The sequence below is a fragment of the Lepidochelys kempii genome, chromosome 5 (assembly GCF_965140285.1).
Source record: "Lepidochelys kempii isolate rLepKem1 chromosome 5, rLepKem1.hap1, whole genome shotgun sequence".
Taxonomy (NCBI): Eukaryota; Metazoa; Chordata; order Testudines; family Cheloniidae; genus Lepidochelys; species Lepidochelys kempii.
The window spans coordinates 25,388,393-25,408,634 of NC_136384.1; the positions used below are offsets into that span (position 1 = coordinate 25,388,393).

At 38.9% G+C, this 20,242-nt stretch overlaps 1 protein-coding gene across 16 annotated transcripts in view; it reads left to right on the top strand.

Moving 5' to 3' along the window:
• Positions 1 to 20,242, top strand: part of SPEF2 (sperm flagellar and cilia associated 2) — a 146,893-nt gene that overhangs the window by 109,034 nt on the left and 17,617 nt on the right. For 7 of the 16 annotated variants that reach the window (XM_078852739.1, XM_078852743.1, XM_078852737.1 and 4 more), the window contains 5 exons: positions 20 to 237; positions 324 to 532; positions 627 to 750; positions 874 to 2,782; positions 13,075 to 13,163. In XM_078852739.1, the coding sequence (XP_078708865.1) occupies positions 20 to 237; positions 324 to 532; positions 627 to 750; positions 874 to 1,249 (927 nt within the window). In that variant the 3' untranslated portion in view covers positions 1,250 to 2,782; positions 13,075 to 13,163. Of the gene's footprint in view, positions 1 to 19; positions 238 to 323; positions 533 to 626; positions 751 to 873; positions 4,638 to 13,074; positions 13,182 to 13,431; positions 13,643 to 14,972; positions 15,156 to 18,753; positions 18,847 to 20,242 lie in introns of those variants that run through there. The other 9 variants (XM_078852754.1, XM_078852744.1, XM_078852747.1 and 6 more) reach the window with 5 other exon arrangements.

Here is a 20,242-nt window from a genome sequence, read left to right on the forward strand (position 1 = left end):
TTTTCTTGTTGAGTTCCAGATGCAAGGAGACCCAAGTGCCTCAAATCACCAAAAAGTCAAAGGCCTTCTAAAACTTCTTCTGCAAATGGAGGTTGTCAAGTTCTCTCATTTCTTGCTGGATATCATTAATGTCCTCAACATTCTATCCCGTGTTACTCAGGATCGTAACTCTTCCATTGCAGATATATTTGCAACCATGCAGTCGACACTGGAAACACTCCAAATGTATAAAACAAGGTGAGTGTGTTTAACCATTACACCAGATGTTTTACCTTAAAGTGTAAGAAAAGATTAATATTTGTTTTGTATTCTACATTTTTCAGATCTGGTCCAAAGGAACGCCTAGTTGATGCAGTTACACACTTTCATGGTCACCAGCTTGTAGGAAATGGAAATATCTTACCAGTACGAACCAAAGTATTAAGTGATCTGGTGAGGAGGCTACGTGATTGCTTTTGTGATGCCAGCCAAGATGTTTTGAGAGCTACCACCATTGGAAGTTTTAAACTTTGGCCAGACAAGATCAAACAAGGTATGGAAAACTATGCACTGGCTATCTGAATAAATCCGAATTATTTGTGTTTTTCTTTAAGTTATGCAGATGTTTTCTTTCACCTTTGGTACAGAATTTGGTGAAAGGGAGGTGTCCATCCTAACTAAGCATTATGAACCAATACTGGAAGGTGCCAATGTAAAAGTTGATGAGGTTGACACTGAATGGAGCATGCTGAAATTAGAGCTATATGACAGGTAATAAAGTAACTGAAATTGTGAAAGTTCATCAAACTAAAAATGTTTGAAGTCAGTGTGTTTAAAGATTATGCAAAATCTACATGGCCAATTTTTTTATTTATTTTTTGCTATGCTTTTTAGATTTCAGAACATTCGGAGTTTGACATGGGATTCAGTGAACTCAGATTACTCGCACAAGTATCCTAACATCCTGATGCTGGTAGATTTGATCCTAACACTTCCTGCAAGTTCAGCTGAGGCAGAGCGTGGTTTCAGTCAAGTGAAGCTTACCATGATGCAACTGCACTCTAAAGGAATGTCTGAAAGTGTGACTGATCTCATGATAATTCAGCTGAATTCCCCAGACATCCAAAAGTTTGACCCAGAGAAGGCTATTCATTTGTGGAATAGTGCTTGGCAGAGACATAGAAGACTACAGACTGTCTATATGATAACTAATGGAAGATCAGATTGCTCCTCAGACTCTGATTTTGATAGTCATTATGGGAGTGATTAGAGTAGTGCAACATAACCAGTTTTCATTTTTGTATCATGCATGGAGATTTTTGTAACATTTCTTGAAAATTTAGCCAAAGCAAAAATTACACTAAGTTCACAAAAATTTAGCATTGCAAAGATGGCAGCCATTATATGTCCACTACTGAATCTCCAATAGCTTCTCCCATCTGCCCATATACACTTGATATAAAACCAATACCAGGACCGAACCCAAAGATAATTAAAAAATATGTTACTTTAGAGGACTTCATGCCATTAGTGGCTCCTCTCATTTGTGGGACAGTATGATGTCTTGTGGTTTGTTTTCATTTATTATTCATGATTGAATTGTAGTACACTACATCCAATATGGTTACCTGTAATCTCAGCCACCAACTTGATTTAAACAAGTGTCTTGAAATAGTTGTTTAAGAAAGATCATTGGTAAATCCCTTACTTTTTTTAAACAATCAAATGAGAAATACTAACTAACCATTCTTGTCAAATGATTCTTTTCCCCTGTATCCTGTGAATCTGGGCCACACCCCATCCAAAAAAAATGTGTCTTTCAGTTTATTAGAAGTGGTATAGAATCATAAAAAATGTAGGGCTGGAAGGTACCTTAAGAAGTCATCAATTCCAGCCACTGCACTGAGGCAGGATTAAGTAAACCTAGGCCATCCTTGACAGATATTTGTTTAACTTGCTTTTAAAAACTTTCAAATGACAGGGATTCTAGAAACTTCCTGAGAGCCTATTCTAGATCTTAACTACCCTTATAGTTAGAAAGTTTTTCCTAATATCTAATTTATGTCTCCTCTGCTGCAGATTAAGCCCATTACTTCTTGTCCTACCTCCAGTGGACATGGAGAACAATGGATCACAGTCTTCTTTATAAAAGCCCTTAGCATATTTGAAGACTGTTATCAGATCACCCCTCAGTTTTCTTTTCTCATGTCTAAACATGACCATTTTTTTAACCTGTCCTCACAGGTCAGATTTTCTAAACCTTGTGTCATTTTTGTTGCTCTTATCTGGATTCTGTCCAATTTGTCCACATCTTTCCTAACTGGATTGATGATTATTTTTTCTGTTCTATCTTGGCTGACAACTACTGTAATCTCATGTAAGTTTAACATTTGTCAAACTTACCCTGCAAAAGACTTTTCTAGAGAGCCAAATTGGAGCCATTTGTACCTATCTGATTGTTGATTGCCTCTGTCAGATGGACACTCAGGATTGTTCAGAGAATTCACAGAATTCATTCTTTGGAATTTTCTACTAAAAGTTCAGTTCCAGTCAAGGGGAAAGACAACCAGTATCAGAAACAGCTTCCAGGAAATTGAGTTTCTACTCTCAAATAATGCCATCAATTTGTATCAGAAGAAAAATGGAGTGAGATTACTTATGATATTCATGGTCATCAAAAATTTCCTGGAGACTAAGACCCAGACAGGTCTTAAGAAGGTGAAACAACTTAGTGGTAAAATCGAATTTCAAGATGTCACTCACTTCTAAATCAAGAAGATCAGCTGTGTACTCTGGATATAAGGTACCTCAAATGCAAAACTGCAGAAGGTAACTCAGATGTATATGTGTAATATACACACGAAATACTTTAGATCTAAACAGTTATCAGATTCAATAATATAATAAACACAATTGTGTAATATAGTTATACAGCCTTTGAATGCATGCTTACTCTAATGGATGATGGGCTAATCAAGTACAGCTCATTAATGGGCTCAGAACAAGAGATCAGCGTCATGCACCAGAAGATGGTAGAGTAGCTTTGTAAAAGATACATCTTTTATCAAATGTGAATTTTCAGACAACCACTGCGTTCAATTGGCTAAGCATTACTAATCCTATTATTAAGGAACAAAACATGGCATGGTATGTGTTGTGCTAGGTACATTATTTGGTACATAGTGTTGCCAGTTCTCACAATTTTATCATGAGTTTCATGACATTTGGTATGTTTCTTAAAGCACCAGCTCCTGGAGTTGTTAGATTCTCAGTGTTAATTTTATTTTTATTTTAAAGGAAGTTTCAAGCCCTTTTGGTTGTGGAGGAAAGCCTGAAAATCTGACTGCAAAGGGCTCAAACACCAGAAAACAAACAAACAAACAAAACCACCTGAAGTTTAGTTTTTTTAATCTCCTTATTTTTAAGTCAATCTCATGATTTAGCAGGGGCCTGGATCATGATTTTTGAATGCTGGGGATTGGCAATACTGGGTACATTGCTTTAGGTAGATTGCTGCAGAACACTAAAGAAATGATGCTGTCCCAACATGAAGCATATTCAGAAATGTTTCATTATGGTTCTAAGGTAATTCTGTGCAAATATTATCTCAAAATTAAATGAAGAAAAATAATTAAATCCTTTTTGTTTTTTAAAATATAATCTTACACTCAGAAGAAGTTTCATCATTCACCGAATAAACAAGGAAATACATTAAAATTGGAAAAAGCTATCTAAAAAACCTAAACTATGTTTTAAAATCTTTTTTTGAATCTTATTTTCCTGCTCTGGACATTAGCCTCTCCCTATCTCCCTGCTGATCTCTCTCCTAATGACATAGTTGGGGGGGAAGGGGCGGGGGAAATAGGCCATGCTACATGTGGAGATACTGAAAGACTTAGGCTGGCTTGGAGTGTCAGTTCTGAAATCATCAGAAGAGAAGGGGCTTTAGCTTATGTGAACAATGTGATTACATAGATCTGCTTACATAGGGACCACATGCACACACGTCTCACCAGCCAGTCATAGTGCTATTAATTGTGATTAATGTTCTCTACCTCTGATTCTCTTTTCATCCCAGTTTGTATCTCCAATACTTCTTGACTCAATTTCTTGAATTTCCTTTTCTCACAATCACGTTCTAGTACTATCCATGAAGGGGTGTTACAAAACTCCATGTAGCTTTACAAAAGGTGAAACTAAGGGATAGCTACATCTTGGGAAGTTGTTGCAGATAGGCAAGAGGCAATTGGGTTTTCAGGAACATGGAGCCAATTAGGGTCCTGTACATCTTACTTCACAGAGACACTGTGAGGAGGAGATATGGGGGAGATAAACAAACTGAGCAATGATGTGATGTAAGGGAAAACAGATGGCAGATGTCCAGAGCAGGAGTGACTACAGCCAAAAGAGGAAAATGGCATAAATTAAGGTTAGGACAAAGTTGATAATGAGTTATTTAAAGTTACTTAAAACAACCCAAATCATGGCCATGCTGGAAGAGGAAAGAAAGATCAACAACCTGAAATAAGAATTGTGATGTTCCAAATGTTCATGATAAACCACTGGGAAGTTCTAGATTTTAATTTATTAAACTATATAAAAATATACTATATTATCTTAGTCTGTCTACTGCTTTTCTGCGGGACTTTGCTTTCCTTTCCCCTGCACCCACCCACAAATCAGTAAAAGTAAATTTGGGGTAGAGTACTTGATTATTAGATTTATTAAGAACATGCTGCATATGAAGCTTCCCATTAAGGAGCACTTCATGACACAGATAATGATGTAGGTCTTACCAAACTTATAAAGCTTCTTTTTGATCATGTGACTCTTGTAACCTTGAGTTTTTCCATCATAGTTTATTTTTTTGATGGGTAATAACTTCAAATTATGAAATCTGCGAACCTGGGATTCTGTGTATGTTAGCAAATGGTCCACTAAATGCTAGTTTTATAAGGTGTTTTTTTTCATAATATATATCCAAATTTATTCCAAAGGTGATATCTGTCTGTTATCCTGCAAATATTTCTTCTCTGTTTCCCAGTCTATTGGAATCACCTTTGGTGTTGAAATTCATGATGGGCCATTTAGGGGTTCAAGTTCTGGATTTCCTCCCTTACCTTGGCCTCTACCAACAGACGTCATACTTGTCACAACCTATTTCTTCCTTACCAACACACACACACACACATCCGTGTGTGACTTACTACTGGCCTCAGTCTACCGCTGCTGCATTAGAACTTATGTAGTGCATTGCTCACCTGTTTTCAAGATTGAGGCCCAGCACACAGACTGTCAGACCTGCTGATTCCCATGATCAGGTAGATACTGAAAACTGTCAGGGCAGCTGGGCAGCATGCTGTGGTTGAAGCAGGAGCCGTCACAGGCTGGAAAAAGAGCAAGCACGGGCTTTGGCTGGAGCAGGAGTAGTCTGTCAGAACTACCAGGGAGCTGGGAGTATCCCCAACAAGATAGTAATGTTGAGCAAACTGGAGGGCTGCTTTCACTAGGAGCCAATATACCTACTTGAGGTCACCTGATTAGACCCTTGCTTGTGGATTGGCTGAACCCTCAGGACTTGCAGGGACTTAACCTCTGATGACCTATCAGGCGCAGAACACTCAGGTTCAGGGATGACTCATCAGACTCAGAGATGACTCATCCTCTGACTCTGAACACTCATTACAATACACCCCCCCACACACACCTGAAAAGGTTTATCGGGGTATGACTGATGGAATTCTTTAAGTAGGGCAGGTGTATATACATTGTCAGCTGTGCATGTACATTCCACAAATGATCAGCTGGATCATAACCCTCCCAATCAACAAGGTACATAAGCTTCCTCAGTGAACTTTGGAGTCCAAGATCTGCTTAACCAGGTACTCCTCATGTCCCTGGACCATGACGGATGCTGGTGGAGGCTGAACTCATCTGGAAAAGGAGTTCTTGAGACATGGAATACTGGATGCATTTTCATCATCTTGGGCAGTTGGAGTTTGAAGGCTACAGAGACTGATCTGCTAGATGGGCCAACATATCAGTAATCCAGCTATCATGAAGTTCAGGTAGAGACAAAGTCAGCATGGAGAGCCATACTTTATCTCCAACTGTGATGTAACAGGTTCCCTGCCAATGGAGAGTGGCGTACCATTTGAAATCCTGTTTGCTCAGTTCTAGGTGGGCTTTCAACTCTTCCTGGATGCAGTGTTCCACTAGGTTGGAGGCTATGGGTACATGGGAAACTTGTGGCATAGACAGATGGAACTGGGAGGGGAAACCATAGCTGGTATAAAAAGGACTCTGGTGGGTTAATCTCCCACCAGAAATGTTATACCCAAATTTGGCAAAAGGGAGGAGTCAAACCCAGTCATTCTGGTGGTAATTGATTAAACAGTGGAGGTATTGGTCAAGTATTTGGTTTTCGTGTTCCATCTGTCCATATGTCTAGCAGTGATAAGTTGAGGAGACCAATAGAGCCACATCCAAGAACTTGAACAGCTCTCTCCAGAAATGTGAAATGAGCTGTGATCTTCAGTCAGATGTAATGTTAGACAATAGATCATGGAGTCTGAAGACAGGGTTGAAAAGCAGTCATTCTATTACGTCCAGTGTGGGAATTTGAAGACACAGCATGAAATGGAACATTTTTGTAAATAGGTTGACAATGACTAGCACAGTTGTGTGGCACTGGCATTTGGAAGTTCAGTGATAAAATACTTGTAGATAGGTTGAGACAGAGTTCTCAATGGAATCAAAGTGCCTAGAGGAAGTCTGGCAATAGAAGTCTTCATTCAAGTGCATATGTCACAGGAGTTGATGTACAATTCAATAAACAAATGCAGTTTTGACAACCAAAAGTTCAAGACACCAACCTCAATATTTTCCAATGACTGAAATGGCCAGCCAGGCACAAATCATGACATAGCCAGAGTATTGCTAGAAGTGGTTGACCATTAGAGATATAAATCTGGTCTTTAACCAAGAGAATCTTGTTCTTGACCAAGAATTTTGAGTCAGGAGCTAGGTCAATTTCAGTCAACATAAATTTAGCTGCAAGTGGATCAAGGTGCAGGAGGGACTTCACAAGAGACAGCAAGGGTGTTGTTCACTGCCACATTAGCAAAATGGCATGGTTTCAAGACGGTGGCAGGTTTTGGAGTGTCCCATTTCCTTTGTCTTTGTGCTTACTCTTACAACACAACCATTCCTGGCACCTGAGGGATAAGTCAGGATGAAATCAAACCTGAAAAAAAGGGACCAGTGAATATGGCATTGATTGAGAGCTTTTGCAGTTCACAAGTACTCTAGGTTCTTGTATCCATGTATGCCTGGACTGGGAAACATTCACCTTCCAGGTGATGGCACCATTCTTCAAAAGCAGCTTCGATGGCCAGCAATTCTTTGTCACAGATTTCATAGTTTTGCTCCATGTGCATCAGTTTCCAGGATTAAAATGCACAAGGATGAAGCATACCCTGGGGCCCATGTCGCTGTGACCATACTACTCTAGTCACATAATTGGAGGCATCTGCTTCAACAACAAAGGGTTTTGCTGGGTCCGGATGTACCAAGGTGCGTGCTGATGTAAACACTTTCTTTAATAGATCAAAGGTGGACTGGGCTTCTTGTGTACTAGCAAATATACTATTCTTCCAGAGCAGCCAAGTAATCAGGGTCACCATCTTTGAAAACCCCTGGATGAATCGCCAATAAAAATTAACAAATTCCAGAAAATACTGGACATCACAGACATTTCTTGGGGCTACCCAATCCATGATTGTGGATACTCCTGTGGTCCATACCTGTCTTGCTGAGGAAAATGACATAGTTAAGAAGTTCACAGAAAGGTGGGTGTAACTTCTCATGTTTCCTATACAGGCCATTTGCTTGTAGAAACTCAAGTACCAGGCAGACATTTTGGTTGTGTAGTGCTTGATTTTCTGAAAAGATGAGGATGTCATTGTCATGGATCCACAGGGTCTCGTGTAGTCAACCTGTAACCAGTCCCTTGGGAGTGACCCCTCTAGGGCCTCAAGACTCCAAGACTGTGCCTTCAGTCACCAGCGAACCGTGTCTCTCTCCGTGGCTCCCTACAGTGGATCCAGTCAAGGCGGACTCCTACAGGAGGCTTGTATTGTACCCCTTCAGAGATCAATACTCTTATTATTTACAGCAACAGCAAGCACCCTTTTCAAAAGAAGATAACAATTTTTAGTCACCTGTTATACAGAAGCTGAAGTCTTTGGGATAGCACAGACAGGCAAAAATTAAGCTATAGTCCATCCTGACCAAGCCTATGTAAATGCCAGCCAACCTGTGATGGTTTCCATCTGTGTCCATGTTTCTTTATTCCAGTTCCAGGTGAGAGCAGGAAGCCTCTTCCAGAAGCCAACTCTTTATCCCCTTATGGTCATCTCTCAGTCCTTTCTTCTCCAGGCAGGGCCTTGCTGAGTTCACAACTGCACCTGAAGGAACTTCCCACTGTTGAGTATAGATTGTTCAATCATTGGGGCTTCCATTGTACTGCTGGATCCCCTGTTGATCTGGGTTGGTTTCAGCCAGTTCCTTAACAACCCATTCATTTCACCCAGACAGCAAGGTGACACACACACACTCACACACCTCATATCTCCTGCACTGTTCCTGGAGGAGTGTTAACCCTTTCCACTCGGGTGGCAATGCAAAGTATAGGAGGAAACTGAGGCATACATAGGACTTATAGAAATACTACCCAAAAATGCCACTTCATCACAATCATCCAAGTAGATCACCATTAACTGGTCTAGATTAGAACATCCATGAAAATGTCATTGACAAAGTTTGGAAATGTGTCTGGGGCACTGGACAGAGTGAAAGGCATAACTAGGTGCTCAAAATGTCCATAACAGGTGAGAAACTCAGTTTGATTTGTCACCCTTCCAAATTCCGACTAGATTGTAAGCACTGTGAAGATCGAGTCTGGTAAATAATTTGTTGTAACCTACCCTTTCCAACAACCTGTTGAAGGGTTGGAAAGGGATACTTGTTTTTAATAATGATTTTGTTCCACGCATGATATCCTATGCAAAGACACAAGGAGCCACCCTTCTTTTTAACAAACGGAATCGGAGCTCCAGCAGGAGACATTGACAGGCAAAGTAAATTCTGTGCAAGATTCTCGACAACATATTATTATAAGGCCCTGAGTTCTGGCTCCAAGAGGAAATAAATCCATCCAAATGGAATTCTGGTCCTCTGGCTGGAAGTTGATGGGGCAGTTATAGGGTCTGTGTCAGTTGTCAGCAGCAGTAGCTTGACTCAAATCATTTCTTGCATCTTCCAAGAGATGTTTGGACCATGGTCTGAGAGCCAGGGAATGCTGAACATGGTCAAGAAGTGTGTTGAATTGGTTAAATTAAACTGCAGAGTTTCCTGATGGTCTTGGATTTCGACCTGGAGGGGTGCAGTTTCATGCATGACCGGACTTGAGGACAGCATGCTACTGTCAGTCAACTCCACTAGGTCTGGGGTGAGGTTCTTCCTCACTGCAAGGAGGTTAGTTTTGGCAAACTCCACATCCATAAATTTACTAAACATCAGAGTCCACAAGCTCAGAGTTGGATACAGTTCACCTAAATTATAGTTGGGATGCAGAGGCGGAGCAAGACCAGCAGGTGTGGAAGGTAACAATTTTTGGCTGCCAAGATACATACATACATTCATAGATAAGATGGGTGAGGTAATATCTTGTATTGGACCAACTTCTGTTGGTGAGAGAGACAAGCTTCTGAGCTTACACAGAGCTTTTCTTCAGGTAAGCTCAAAAACTGGTCTATCTCACCAACATCAGTTGGTCCAGTAAAAGATCTTACCTCACCCACCTTGTCTCTCTAATATCCTGGAACTTACACATCTACGACAATACTGCATACGAGATACATGATGGCAGAAGAGGAGGTTCATGTGAAGGACTTGACTCCATGGTTATGTCCAGCTGCAAACCCTCTAATGGGGCTGGACACAGTCTTTCCCAGGTTTTCCAAGGGTCAGTCTTGATTTAAAGGGGCATTCAGTAGTGAAATGGCCTTGTACACCACAGTGTAGGCAAAGTCTGTTCTGCCACCAATACTCCTTTTCCTGATCTGTGAGGTGCCTTTGCCTCACTTTCGTCTGCATAGGCTCTGGCCCTGGAACAGCCTCTGGGGATGGCCAGAATGGAGCAGAGAGAGACTGGGGATGTGGGTTTGTCCTCTTCTTTTCTTGGCATTGCTCAGACAAATGACTGGTAGTCCAGATATACAATTCAATATATGAGTTTAGAATGGGACAGAAATGGTAGCTCTGGGCTGCCTGGTTCCACTCCATATCAGCAACCAGATGCCAAAAGTAAGCAGCATGTGCCAATCTGGGCCAATGGCCTTGTCAGAGAAACTTCAGCGGTTTCAGCGGCTTTAGTACTACAAGTGCAATTCAGATAGTCTAATGTCAATGAAAAGGTGTGGATGAACTCACTGAAATTAGTAAGGATCAGGCTAACCTATTCCAGAAGTGGCAAGACCCAGTCTAGGGCTTCACTGGTCAATAAATTGATGATAAGCCCACCTTGGTCTGGTCATCAGAATATATTATGGGAACATCAAGAACAAAAGGCAGCATTGGTTAACAAAATCACAAATTTCTGGCAGTTCCCTCCAAACCTTGCCAGAGATGGACCTTTCCAGAGGGACCATAGCCAGCACTACTGGAGCTGCTGGGATTTGTGAGCAGACAAAGGCATTCTTCAGTTGCAGCTGGGCAAGTTGATCCTGAAGGTTCTGGACCCACTTCATCATCGCAGTGCTGAACATCCCAGGGGGTTTCCATCTCAGGCACTGGAGCCATACATGTAAGGAAAAGTCTGCTCAAATTGTCAGGACAGTCAGACAACCAACAATGGCTTGAGCAGGAGCAGACTTTCAGAATTACCAGGCTGCTGGGATTATCCCTGAGACGGTAGTGATGTTAAACAGACTGGAGTGGCTGCTTTCATTAGAAGCCTATATACCTGCATTGGGTCACCTGTTAGACTCTTGCTTGTGAATTGGCTGGACCCATAGGACTCACAGGGAATAATTACCTTAGATGGTTTATCAAGCTCAGAACAGTCAGGGTCAGGTATGACTCAACAGGCTCAAGGTTGACTCATCAAGCTCAGAACACTCATCACAAAAGCTGGGTAAGCTCTGCAGTAGTGGGGAGTCACAGCCGGAAAGGAGGAAGGGGCATAGAGAGAGAGAATCAGTTCCTAAAACACAGTAGTTATGCTATGTTGTAGTCAAACAAATTCTTAGTGCCCATTGCCATTGAAATTTTTCTTTATTAACTGCCTTCATAGAAGGTCCTTGGTTTTCTGTCTGCAGTGAATAAAGTCAGAGCTAGAAAATCTATATAATTACATGCGTGTTTTTTAAAAAAAAAAAAAAGCAGAAGAAGTCCAGGCTGTAGCTAAGAGAACTGTAAGAAAATAGCTATTTTTCTGATAGAGTTTGGTGAAGATGTCACTTAGCCCTGGTCTATACTAGGACTTTAGGTCGAATTTAGCAGCGTTAAATCGATGTAAACCTGCACCTGTCCTCACGATGAAGCCCTTTTTTTTTACTTAAAGGGCTCTTAAAATCGATTTCCTTACTCCACCCCTGACAAGTGGATTAGCGCTTAAATCGGCCTTGCCGGGTCGAATTTGGGGTACTGTGGACACAGTTCGACGGTGTTGGCCTCCGGGAGCTATCCCAGAGTGCTCCATTGTGACTGCTCTGGACAGCACTCTCAACTCAGATGCACTGGCCAGGTAGACAGGAAAAGAACCGTGAACTTTTGAATCTCATTTCCAGAGACTGTGGGAACTGTGGGATAGCTACCCACAGTGCAACACTCCGGAAGTCGACGCTTGCCTCGGTACTGTGGAAGCACTCCGCCGAGTTAATGCACTTAATGCACTTAGAGCATTTTCTGTGGGGACACACACACTCGAATATATAAAAAAGATTTCTAAAAAAACGACTTCTATAAATTCGACCTAATTTCATAGTGTAGACATACCCTTAGAGAGGCCCAAATCCAGTCTTCTAGAAGCATGGCAGTAATACTAGCCAGACAAAGATAAGTTTTGCCTCTCAAAACTGAAGTCATATGCGGCTCACTCAATATTTTAAACTTTATTGGATTAACAGTGATTGCACAATAAATCCTAATCTATCTTGTCTGTGTCTCAAAGTCCTACTTTAAACTGAGGGGCTCAACTCATCTGTCTTATTTACCTCAGCAACCACAGTCTTCCTTTTTTACATGTGAAATTTTTGCATAGAATCTCAATTTTCTATTTATTCAAATAAAAGTACCTACTTGTTTATCAAAGATAAATAGACATATAGTCGTTTTTTCTTTTAATTTCATTAGAAAACCTCTTTGCGTTAGATAGCTACAATTTCCAAAAGCTGGTCTGTATAAAGAATTTTTGTTTTGAAGTAAAGTTAAATTATTTAACTGTAGCTGGAATTTTCTGCAAATGTATTGTGATCTCCTCTAAAGTTCCACACTCTCATATCTACTTGCTTTCAAGAGTAAGCATCTGATGTTTTCTAATTAACCTAAATTGAAGAATGTAGGCCTTATAAAGCAAAAAGAAACCATTGGTCGCGATGGTGATATTCATGTACAAGACTATGTTGGTGTCTGGCAACTAGCATTTGTGATGGCCTCTCTATTTATTAACTGTCAATGTAGTCTAGTCAAAGATGGATTAGTGAGCATAGTACAGGTGAAGAGGTCAAACATGCAAAATAAATATAATTTATCATATGCTTCTGAAGTTTATCAGGTGGCTATAAAATGGGTTATCAAGACCATACATGTGGTGTAATTCATAACATGTATATTTTATATATAAAAATGTAGGAGTTGGAACAAAGAGGATACTGCTGCCTTTTAAGAACTACCTTGACAGTACAAGTAATTTTTCTATAATCATAGAAAGTAAATACTAGAAATATAGTTTATTTTATACCAATATTCCATTTCAGAAAGTGCAGATATGTCTTTTGCTATCCATTTGACACATTTTTATTTTTTCACTAGGTTTAATATCAAATAAAATATTTATTGACATTCTTCTTGACTTGATTACTTTGAACCTTGGAACAAACAGCCTTCCTGATGTATGGATGCGCTTCACAGTTTCAGATGTAAGTTTTAATTGCTGTTTTCATTTCTGTAGATCTCATCACTTGAACGCTTTGCCAGTTTGCCTAGTGAATATGCAGTTCTGGGCCTTATCCTTACCATAAAGAAGCACAAAAAAAATTTTTTTAAAGGGCCTTCCGAGTTATTACTCCCATCATTTCCTTTCTATAAGAGTAAGTTTGTGGATGCAGCAATGACAAGATTTAATCCGTATTTTACTACTATATTTATTTATGCTTTTCTCATTTATAGTATATGAGTGTCTTGGACATTAATTTAATTTATTCTCACAACATCATTGTGGGGATAGGAATCATCTCCAGAGGGGGAACTGAGAAAAAGCGACATTAAGTAACTTGCCCAAGACTGAAGTAGAATCAATGGCAGAGCTGCAAATAGAACCTACATCTCCTGAGTCAATCCGGTGCTTAACCACAAGACCGTTTTTGCTCTTTATTCAACGGTAAATCCAAGATATGGGAATAAGTAGGCAGAGGTTGGACCTGCATAGTGTTAAATATGTTTCTTCAAGAATCTTGAATTTGCTGTGATACCATTAGATTTCCCAAATGATTATGTTTTTTATTAATTGCACATGCGTCCAAGACTATGGGATAAGGAGGATTACCAAATTTAGTAAATTTGGATTCTTCTAGGAAAAGGCTTACACTCAGAGGATGAAATGCACTTACAGTGAAAGAGGTTTAACATTAAGACTTTAATTGAGACTTAACTGGTACAGACAACTTTGTGTGAACTCTTTGCACATGGATGAATTTCACTGAGTACCTGATCAATCCTAAAAGGTTCTGAGCAACAGGAGCTCCGATTGACTTAAATTAGAATTGCAGATGCTCAGTACCTCTTGCAATCAGGCCATAAATCGATATTTTTTGCATAGTAAAGAAATTAAATAGAATATGAGTCAGATGTTCAGTTTGTTGTTAGCGTATGTTAGTAGTAGTGTTCTTAGTAGTTGTAGTTCATATTGTTAGTAGTTGACGTGTATGCAGGCTGAATGGAGGATTACTTACATCACTAATATAAAATATGTATCTATTTATGTATCCCACAACACATTCTTTAAGTATCTTTAGTCCTTACAGGTGTTAGATTTCCCAAACCAGGCTTTCATTAAAGTGCACCCCTAGACATTGCTGCTTGTTTGGTGAAATACAGTGAAAACCTCATCTCCAAGAAGAAATAGGAAGAACCCTCATCCCATCATCTATCTTAGAAATTTCACTGCAGGAAACCTCAGTGATGACTTGAACTGGGAGATGATGCTGTAAGGCTACAAATCCAGTTTCCTAGGAATTTAGGAGAAGGATCCTACTCCTACTGGGGAGCCCTTTACTAGGTGTAATATATTCCCCTCTTTGCCTTGCACATAGTGGACACTACTGCAAATAGATAATAATTGACTTGTCTGTGGGTATGAAGAGAACCGAAGATCCACATACTCCTCCCCATCCACCATCTTAGAGTGGAGTACCAAGTGCACAGCTTTCATCTTGCTGGGGGACTCAAGGTTTAAGGATGCCTAAAATGACTGTTCAGGTTCTGAGAGCTTATCTTACTCACCTGTGAAACCACATTAAGACATGGCGCAATCTGATGCTAAGTGTCTAAAAGTGGAGAGTCAGAGTTTGATGGGTATCTTCTGTCAGAGTGAAGAAAATTCCTTCTGTATAATTGTATAAAATTGTATTGTGTTTTATTTTAATTATGTAAGAAATGTATATTCTTACACACAACTGTAGTCCAAACTATTTATAATTTTATTTTTATAGTTACAAAATCTGGCAACTACATTAACGGTGAACTCAGAACTTATTGATTGGCGCAGATTCTTATTAACAGCGGCTCAACCATGGCCAGTTCCCTCTGTGATACAGCTCCTTAATACCCTGCACAGCTTTAAGGCTGTTGATGAAGCTGGATCAGGCTTTGTTACACAGGAATACTATAATCAGGTTATAATTGTTTCTTCTTTTGAAAAATATTATTTTGTAGTTTTTATTCAAAAGGTGTATTATTAGTTTTGTTCATTTAGTTTTCTAAACAGTCTGAATTTTAATAGTTTTGGTATTTTGGGGATCCCTTTTGGTGAAATTTGTCTTATGCAGAGAAAATAAAGAAACTTTGCTAGATTGAGTCCAATATTTGCAGATCCCATCCACAGTTTTTAATAACAAGAATCAGATTAGTTAGGTGGACTCTGTACATTCATTTATCTCTTTCCTCGGGAACTAGTTTCTAATGAAAATCCTCCTGTTCTAGAGAATCAGAAACTGACATACTGTTATTTGATTCTTGTTATTTGTTCTCTTAATTTATCCATATTTTTTTTCTTTTTGACAGCTCTACTTTGGCTGTAAAATATCTGTAATTTTATCTTTATTTAGTTAAATAAACAATTTTTGCAAATGAAGATTGATTTTTCATCCTGCAGCGAGTGGGAAATTACAAGATTCTTTGGTTCAAATACATAAGAAAATTTTAATTTGGGTCTTCATTTTGCAAAGTTCAGCGAGGTTTTTGGGAAGGGAGGTTTCATGAAAGTAAAAGAATTTTGGGGAAGGCAGCAGCTGCCTTTCACAGGCATCTATACTGCTCCTCTTGCAGAATTAAATATTGGCAATATAATTCCAGAAGCCTGTGATTTTCAGAATTTCTTTCTTCAAAGTATCACTGATCCAACTACCTTCCAGCAGCAAATGTCCCAAGACATTTGAAAAGAAACTAACCCTGCCAGAGCTGGAAAAGCCACAGAAAGGTATAGCTATAGATGTTGCACCCACCTACACATTATTGTGGTATTTTTCACTGAGGTACTAGAGATTAAAAATATACCAACAGCTCCAAAGTCAACAGAATGTTAATGCAGCATTTTTGACACAGGATGCTAGTTTGAACATCCTTTTAACTCAGCATCTGATATGAACTCTATGAAGTATGAACATTCTAGCAGTTGCCCTGCAGCCATGTCAATGTGTCTGAACTAGCAAAACAAAACCAAGTTTACTGCAATAAGAAGGTATTCTTTACAAAGGGTAAGCCTGTAATAATTTAATGCTAAAAATGTAGCATTCTCATCTCTTCCTCTCCCTTCCACCAAGTACTTGCTTGCATGGAATGATCTTTGGAGATTTTTTTTAAAATCCCTTAAGAAATGTAGCTCCATTAATTAATATGTCAGTGCTATAATATTTTCTGCTAAGAGGTGTTATTCCAGACCTAGATTCCACCTGTCTCACTTTTCTATTGCAGAGAACATAGCATGGACCAATAGCTATTCATCAGTAAATGCTATGATTGTATATAGGCATGGAAGGATTAGAGCCCAGCTGCGGGTGTCTAACTGCAGTGTAGACATACCCTAATTCGGAGCCTCAGTCTCATCAAAAGTCAGTACCAGATGCCTAAGTACCTATGTCACTTTTGAAAATGGGACTTAGGCTTCATTACTTAGTTGCTTTGGAAAACTTTACCCAAAGTCTATTTAATTCTGCAGAACGCCTCCAAAAACCTTTAGGATCCCACAAATCATACCACAGAGATCCAATAATTTTAACTGACAGCATTGTATATTGCAATTTTTGTAATTTTACAACATAAATACATATAGGGGGGAAATGTAACCAGGAGTTTTTCAGACTTATGAAGTTTGAAATTAATAGGCATTTCTGCTCTCAGTTACACCTTGAAAATACATTGAAATCAATGGGATTGTATGGGAAAATTAGGCTGACCAGACAGCAAGTGTGAAAAATCAGGTTGGGGGTGGGGTAATAGGAGCCTATATAAGAAAAAGCCCCAAATATTGGGCCTGCCCCCATAAAATCGGGACATCTGGTCACCCTAGGGGAAATGGAGGTCAGTATTTGCCTCACTGCATTTAAAGCTACTCTATTACAAACTTCATATCCTTCTTTTTGACATTTATAGATGTTTAGTCACTTTTACATGTTTAACTCTTTGATGTAGAATTACTGACTCATCATCTGTAGAACAGAATGCACTATAGGGTTAATGAGTCAGTAGTTACAATCCGGAAAAGAGCAATAGCACTGAGTTGGTAAAAGAGCTGTTCAGCCATGTAAGGATGTGTTATCTGTAAAGAAAAGCCACTGAACTCTTTGTTAAGGAGGACCTGCAAAGCTAACATGAGAATCCACTTAATCTTTGTTATCTTCTGAATTCTCCATACTAATCTGTCTATAGAAGGCATCCAGTACAGAAACATATTTTAACAATTTTTCCCCTCTGAAATTCTCTTGGCACGTCCTATGTTTTTGAAAAAACAGCTTCATACTGCATATTAAATCTGCCTCTTGCAAAAATATTTGTATTAAAATGCAGAGTATTGTAAGTTGTGAATGGTGGAAAAGGTAATGATCCACCTAAAAAGGGAGAAAAGGACATGAAGAAGTTTTAATAAAAAAACAGTCCCAATAGGATTTGAACTCAGTGTATACTTTGATAGGCTATAGTCTTTTCTCAACATTTCTGAAAATTTACAGGTATTATTTAGACGGCTTGGAAATGCCCATATTGTTCTATTAATCCAATGAGAAATATATTGAGAGTATTATTTTTAGTTGAAAATAAGGTTTATAAAATTTTAAACAAGGTTCATTCTCTATTTCATACTCACGTCATGACAGTCATATTTATTTACTCTATATGTTGCTATTCCAAGAAGCAAACTATGAAAAAATGAACCTCTGTGAGAATAAAAACAAGAATATTCCTACGTTATATCTATATGCACACACATTTTCCATAAACAGGCTACTGACCAAAATGAATTTTAAAATGATATTGATGGGAATTTTGCCTAAATAAAAGGTGCAAGTTTTGGTCCATAATGATCAGGGACTAGATTGTGGCCTGTCCTGCATGTACATGCAGGAGAGGAATGGCTTATAAGGTGTCCCCTTACTTCTTGCACCTGCTGACCTCGTTTGGCCACTATGGACTGGGAGCGAGGCAGGAATGGGAAGCCTTGCCTCTGCCTCCCGAAATCCCAACCTGTACGGTTGTATGGGTACCTCAGGAGGATGTACAGTGTGTCAGTTATAGGGCTAGCAAAGGGTACACCTCATTTGGTGAAGGAGAAAACCAGGAGGCAGATTGCAATTCTGCATCACAAACAGCTTCCTAGTCTGTTCCTAGGATAGTGCATCTATATGAAGAGGCATTTAGTAAATCCACAATTGACCCCTAGGTATAGGCAAAAGGAATAAAGTTTCAATACTTGGTATTTTCAGGGAACTCTCTAGATACAAATTCATTCTTATGTAGATAGTAGCAGTATAAGGTTCGAGTTGCTACCATAACATTCAGTATTTACTTGCTCATGAAAAGAGTTTGTTGCAAAGTGTCCAAGTATCTAATTAAATTATTCATATTAAGTAGATTGTTACTTACAACAATAAATTCTGAACTTGAATAAATGCAGAGACAGATTTTATACTTTGTTAACCTATCTCTTTCTGTGATTTTAGAACAGAACAGTCCAGTCACTTTTTTTTTAAGGGGATGAAAATCAGTAACTTTTTTTTTTAGGTTGGTTTATGGTTTAAAGGCAGTGAAGATTTAAAAATGCCAGAAAATTCTACAGAGCCTTTGCCTTTTAATAGACAGGAGCATCTTATAACGGTAACTATTGAAAACTGTAAAGAATTTAAGGTATCATTTGCCATTTTGAATGCAGTGGTCCTTTTCCTCAGTTTGCATGACCTCTTTTGCAATGTTAATGCTTACCTATTTTACCTAGCTATTATTTTTCACCAGAAAACTATAAAAAAAATTTTTGGGGGGAGCAGTTGAGTCATAAATAACCACAACTGTCACTGATAACATGAGTTACCTGTGAAAAACATTTGAGTCTAAAGATCTGCTAATGATTGGCTAAGAATTGTGCACATAGCTAATATGTACAATGACATCCTATAATTTTTGTTACTTCTCCCAAACACTTTCGCACACTTGTTTGTCTCTCCACTTTTGCTAGGTCTCGTCTTTTAGACTTTAAACTCCCTGGGGCAGGGACTGTCATTTACTATATGTTTGTACAGTGTCTATCACAACAGGGCCCTGACCTGTTTGAGGCCTCTGAGTAATTACACAATACAAGTGTTAAATAACAGTAATGAAAATATAATAAGGAATTGAATTGAGCTGAATAACAATGGCTCATTTAATCAGTATTTTTTTGTGGTGGCTGCCATCTTATGCTCCAGAATCTAAGCTTTCATTTATTAAAAATTAAGTCCAAGATTTAAAAAACTGGATGTCTAACGTTAGGCTTCTGAATCCATATTTAGGCACCTAAATCAAATGGAAATCAGTCAGAACCACTTGATGCTCAACACATTTGAAAATCAGGCCATGTATTTAGGCAGCTATAGGTGTATTTAATAGCATAATTTTAGGCACCCATTTTTGACACCTTAGCCCAAGTTCTAGCCCTTAAATTTGCAAAAAAAACCCAACCCCTTCAAAATGTAAATTGTGTGTAAAGTGACACTGTGATGCCTGGTTCAATCTGCAGACAGCCTGAAACAGTAGCCGTGAGAGGAAAAAAACAATCCCATGTACCTCAATGCTTTGTTCATTCCTAAACCTAATTATGACAATTTATTGCAAGGGCCTCAGACATTACTGGCACCTCAGTATCCCCTGTTTTCTGCCTGTGGCACACAGCAGTTTAGTCCCTGAAGGTTGAAATGCTTTAGTCTAACCCAAGTTATTGGTCTTAATATAATGGTAACTGGTTAAAATGTAATGGCCTGTATACAGACTAGATTATCTAATGGTCCATTCTGGCCTTAAACTCTGTGAAACTATGACATATAATAATTAACTATTTCACTACTCATTACAGCACACACACAAAAAGAGACAATCCTTTCTGTAGAAGCTACTATGAATGCTGTCTCATGTTGGTGTCAGGACTGGGCAGCACTTAATTTTACATAAGACATTGGAAGACTACCACTGCTTTTTCCAATTTGACACCTGTTTGAGGATACTGTTTTCAATATAGTTAGTG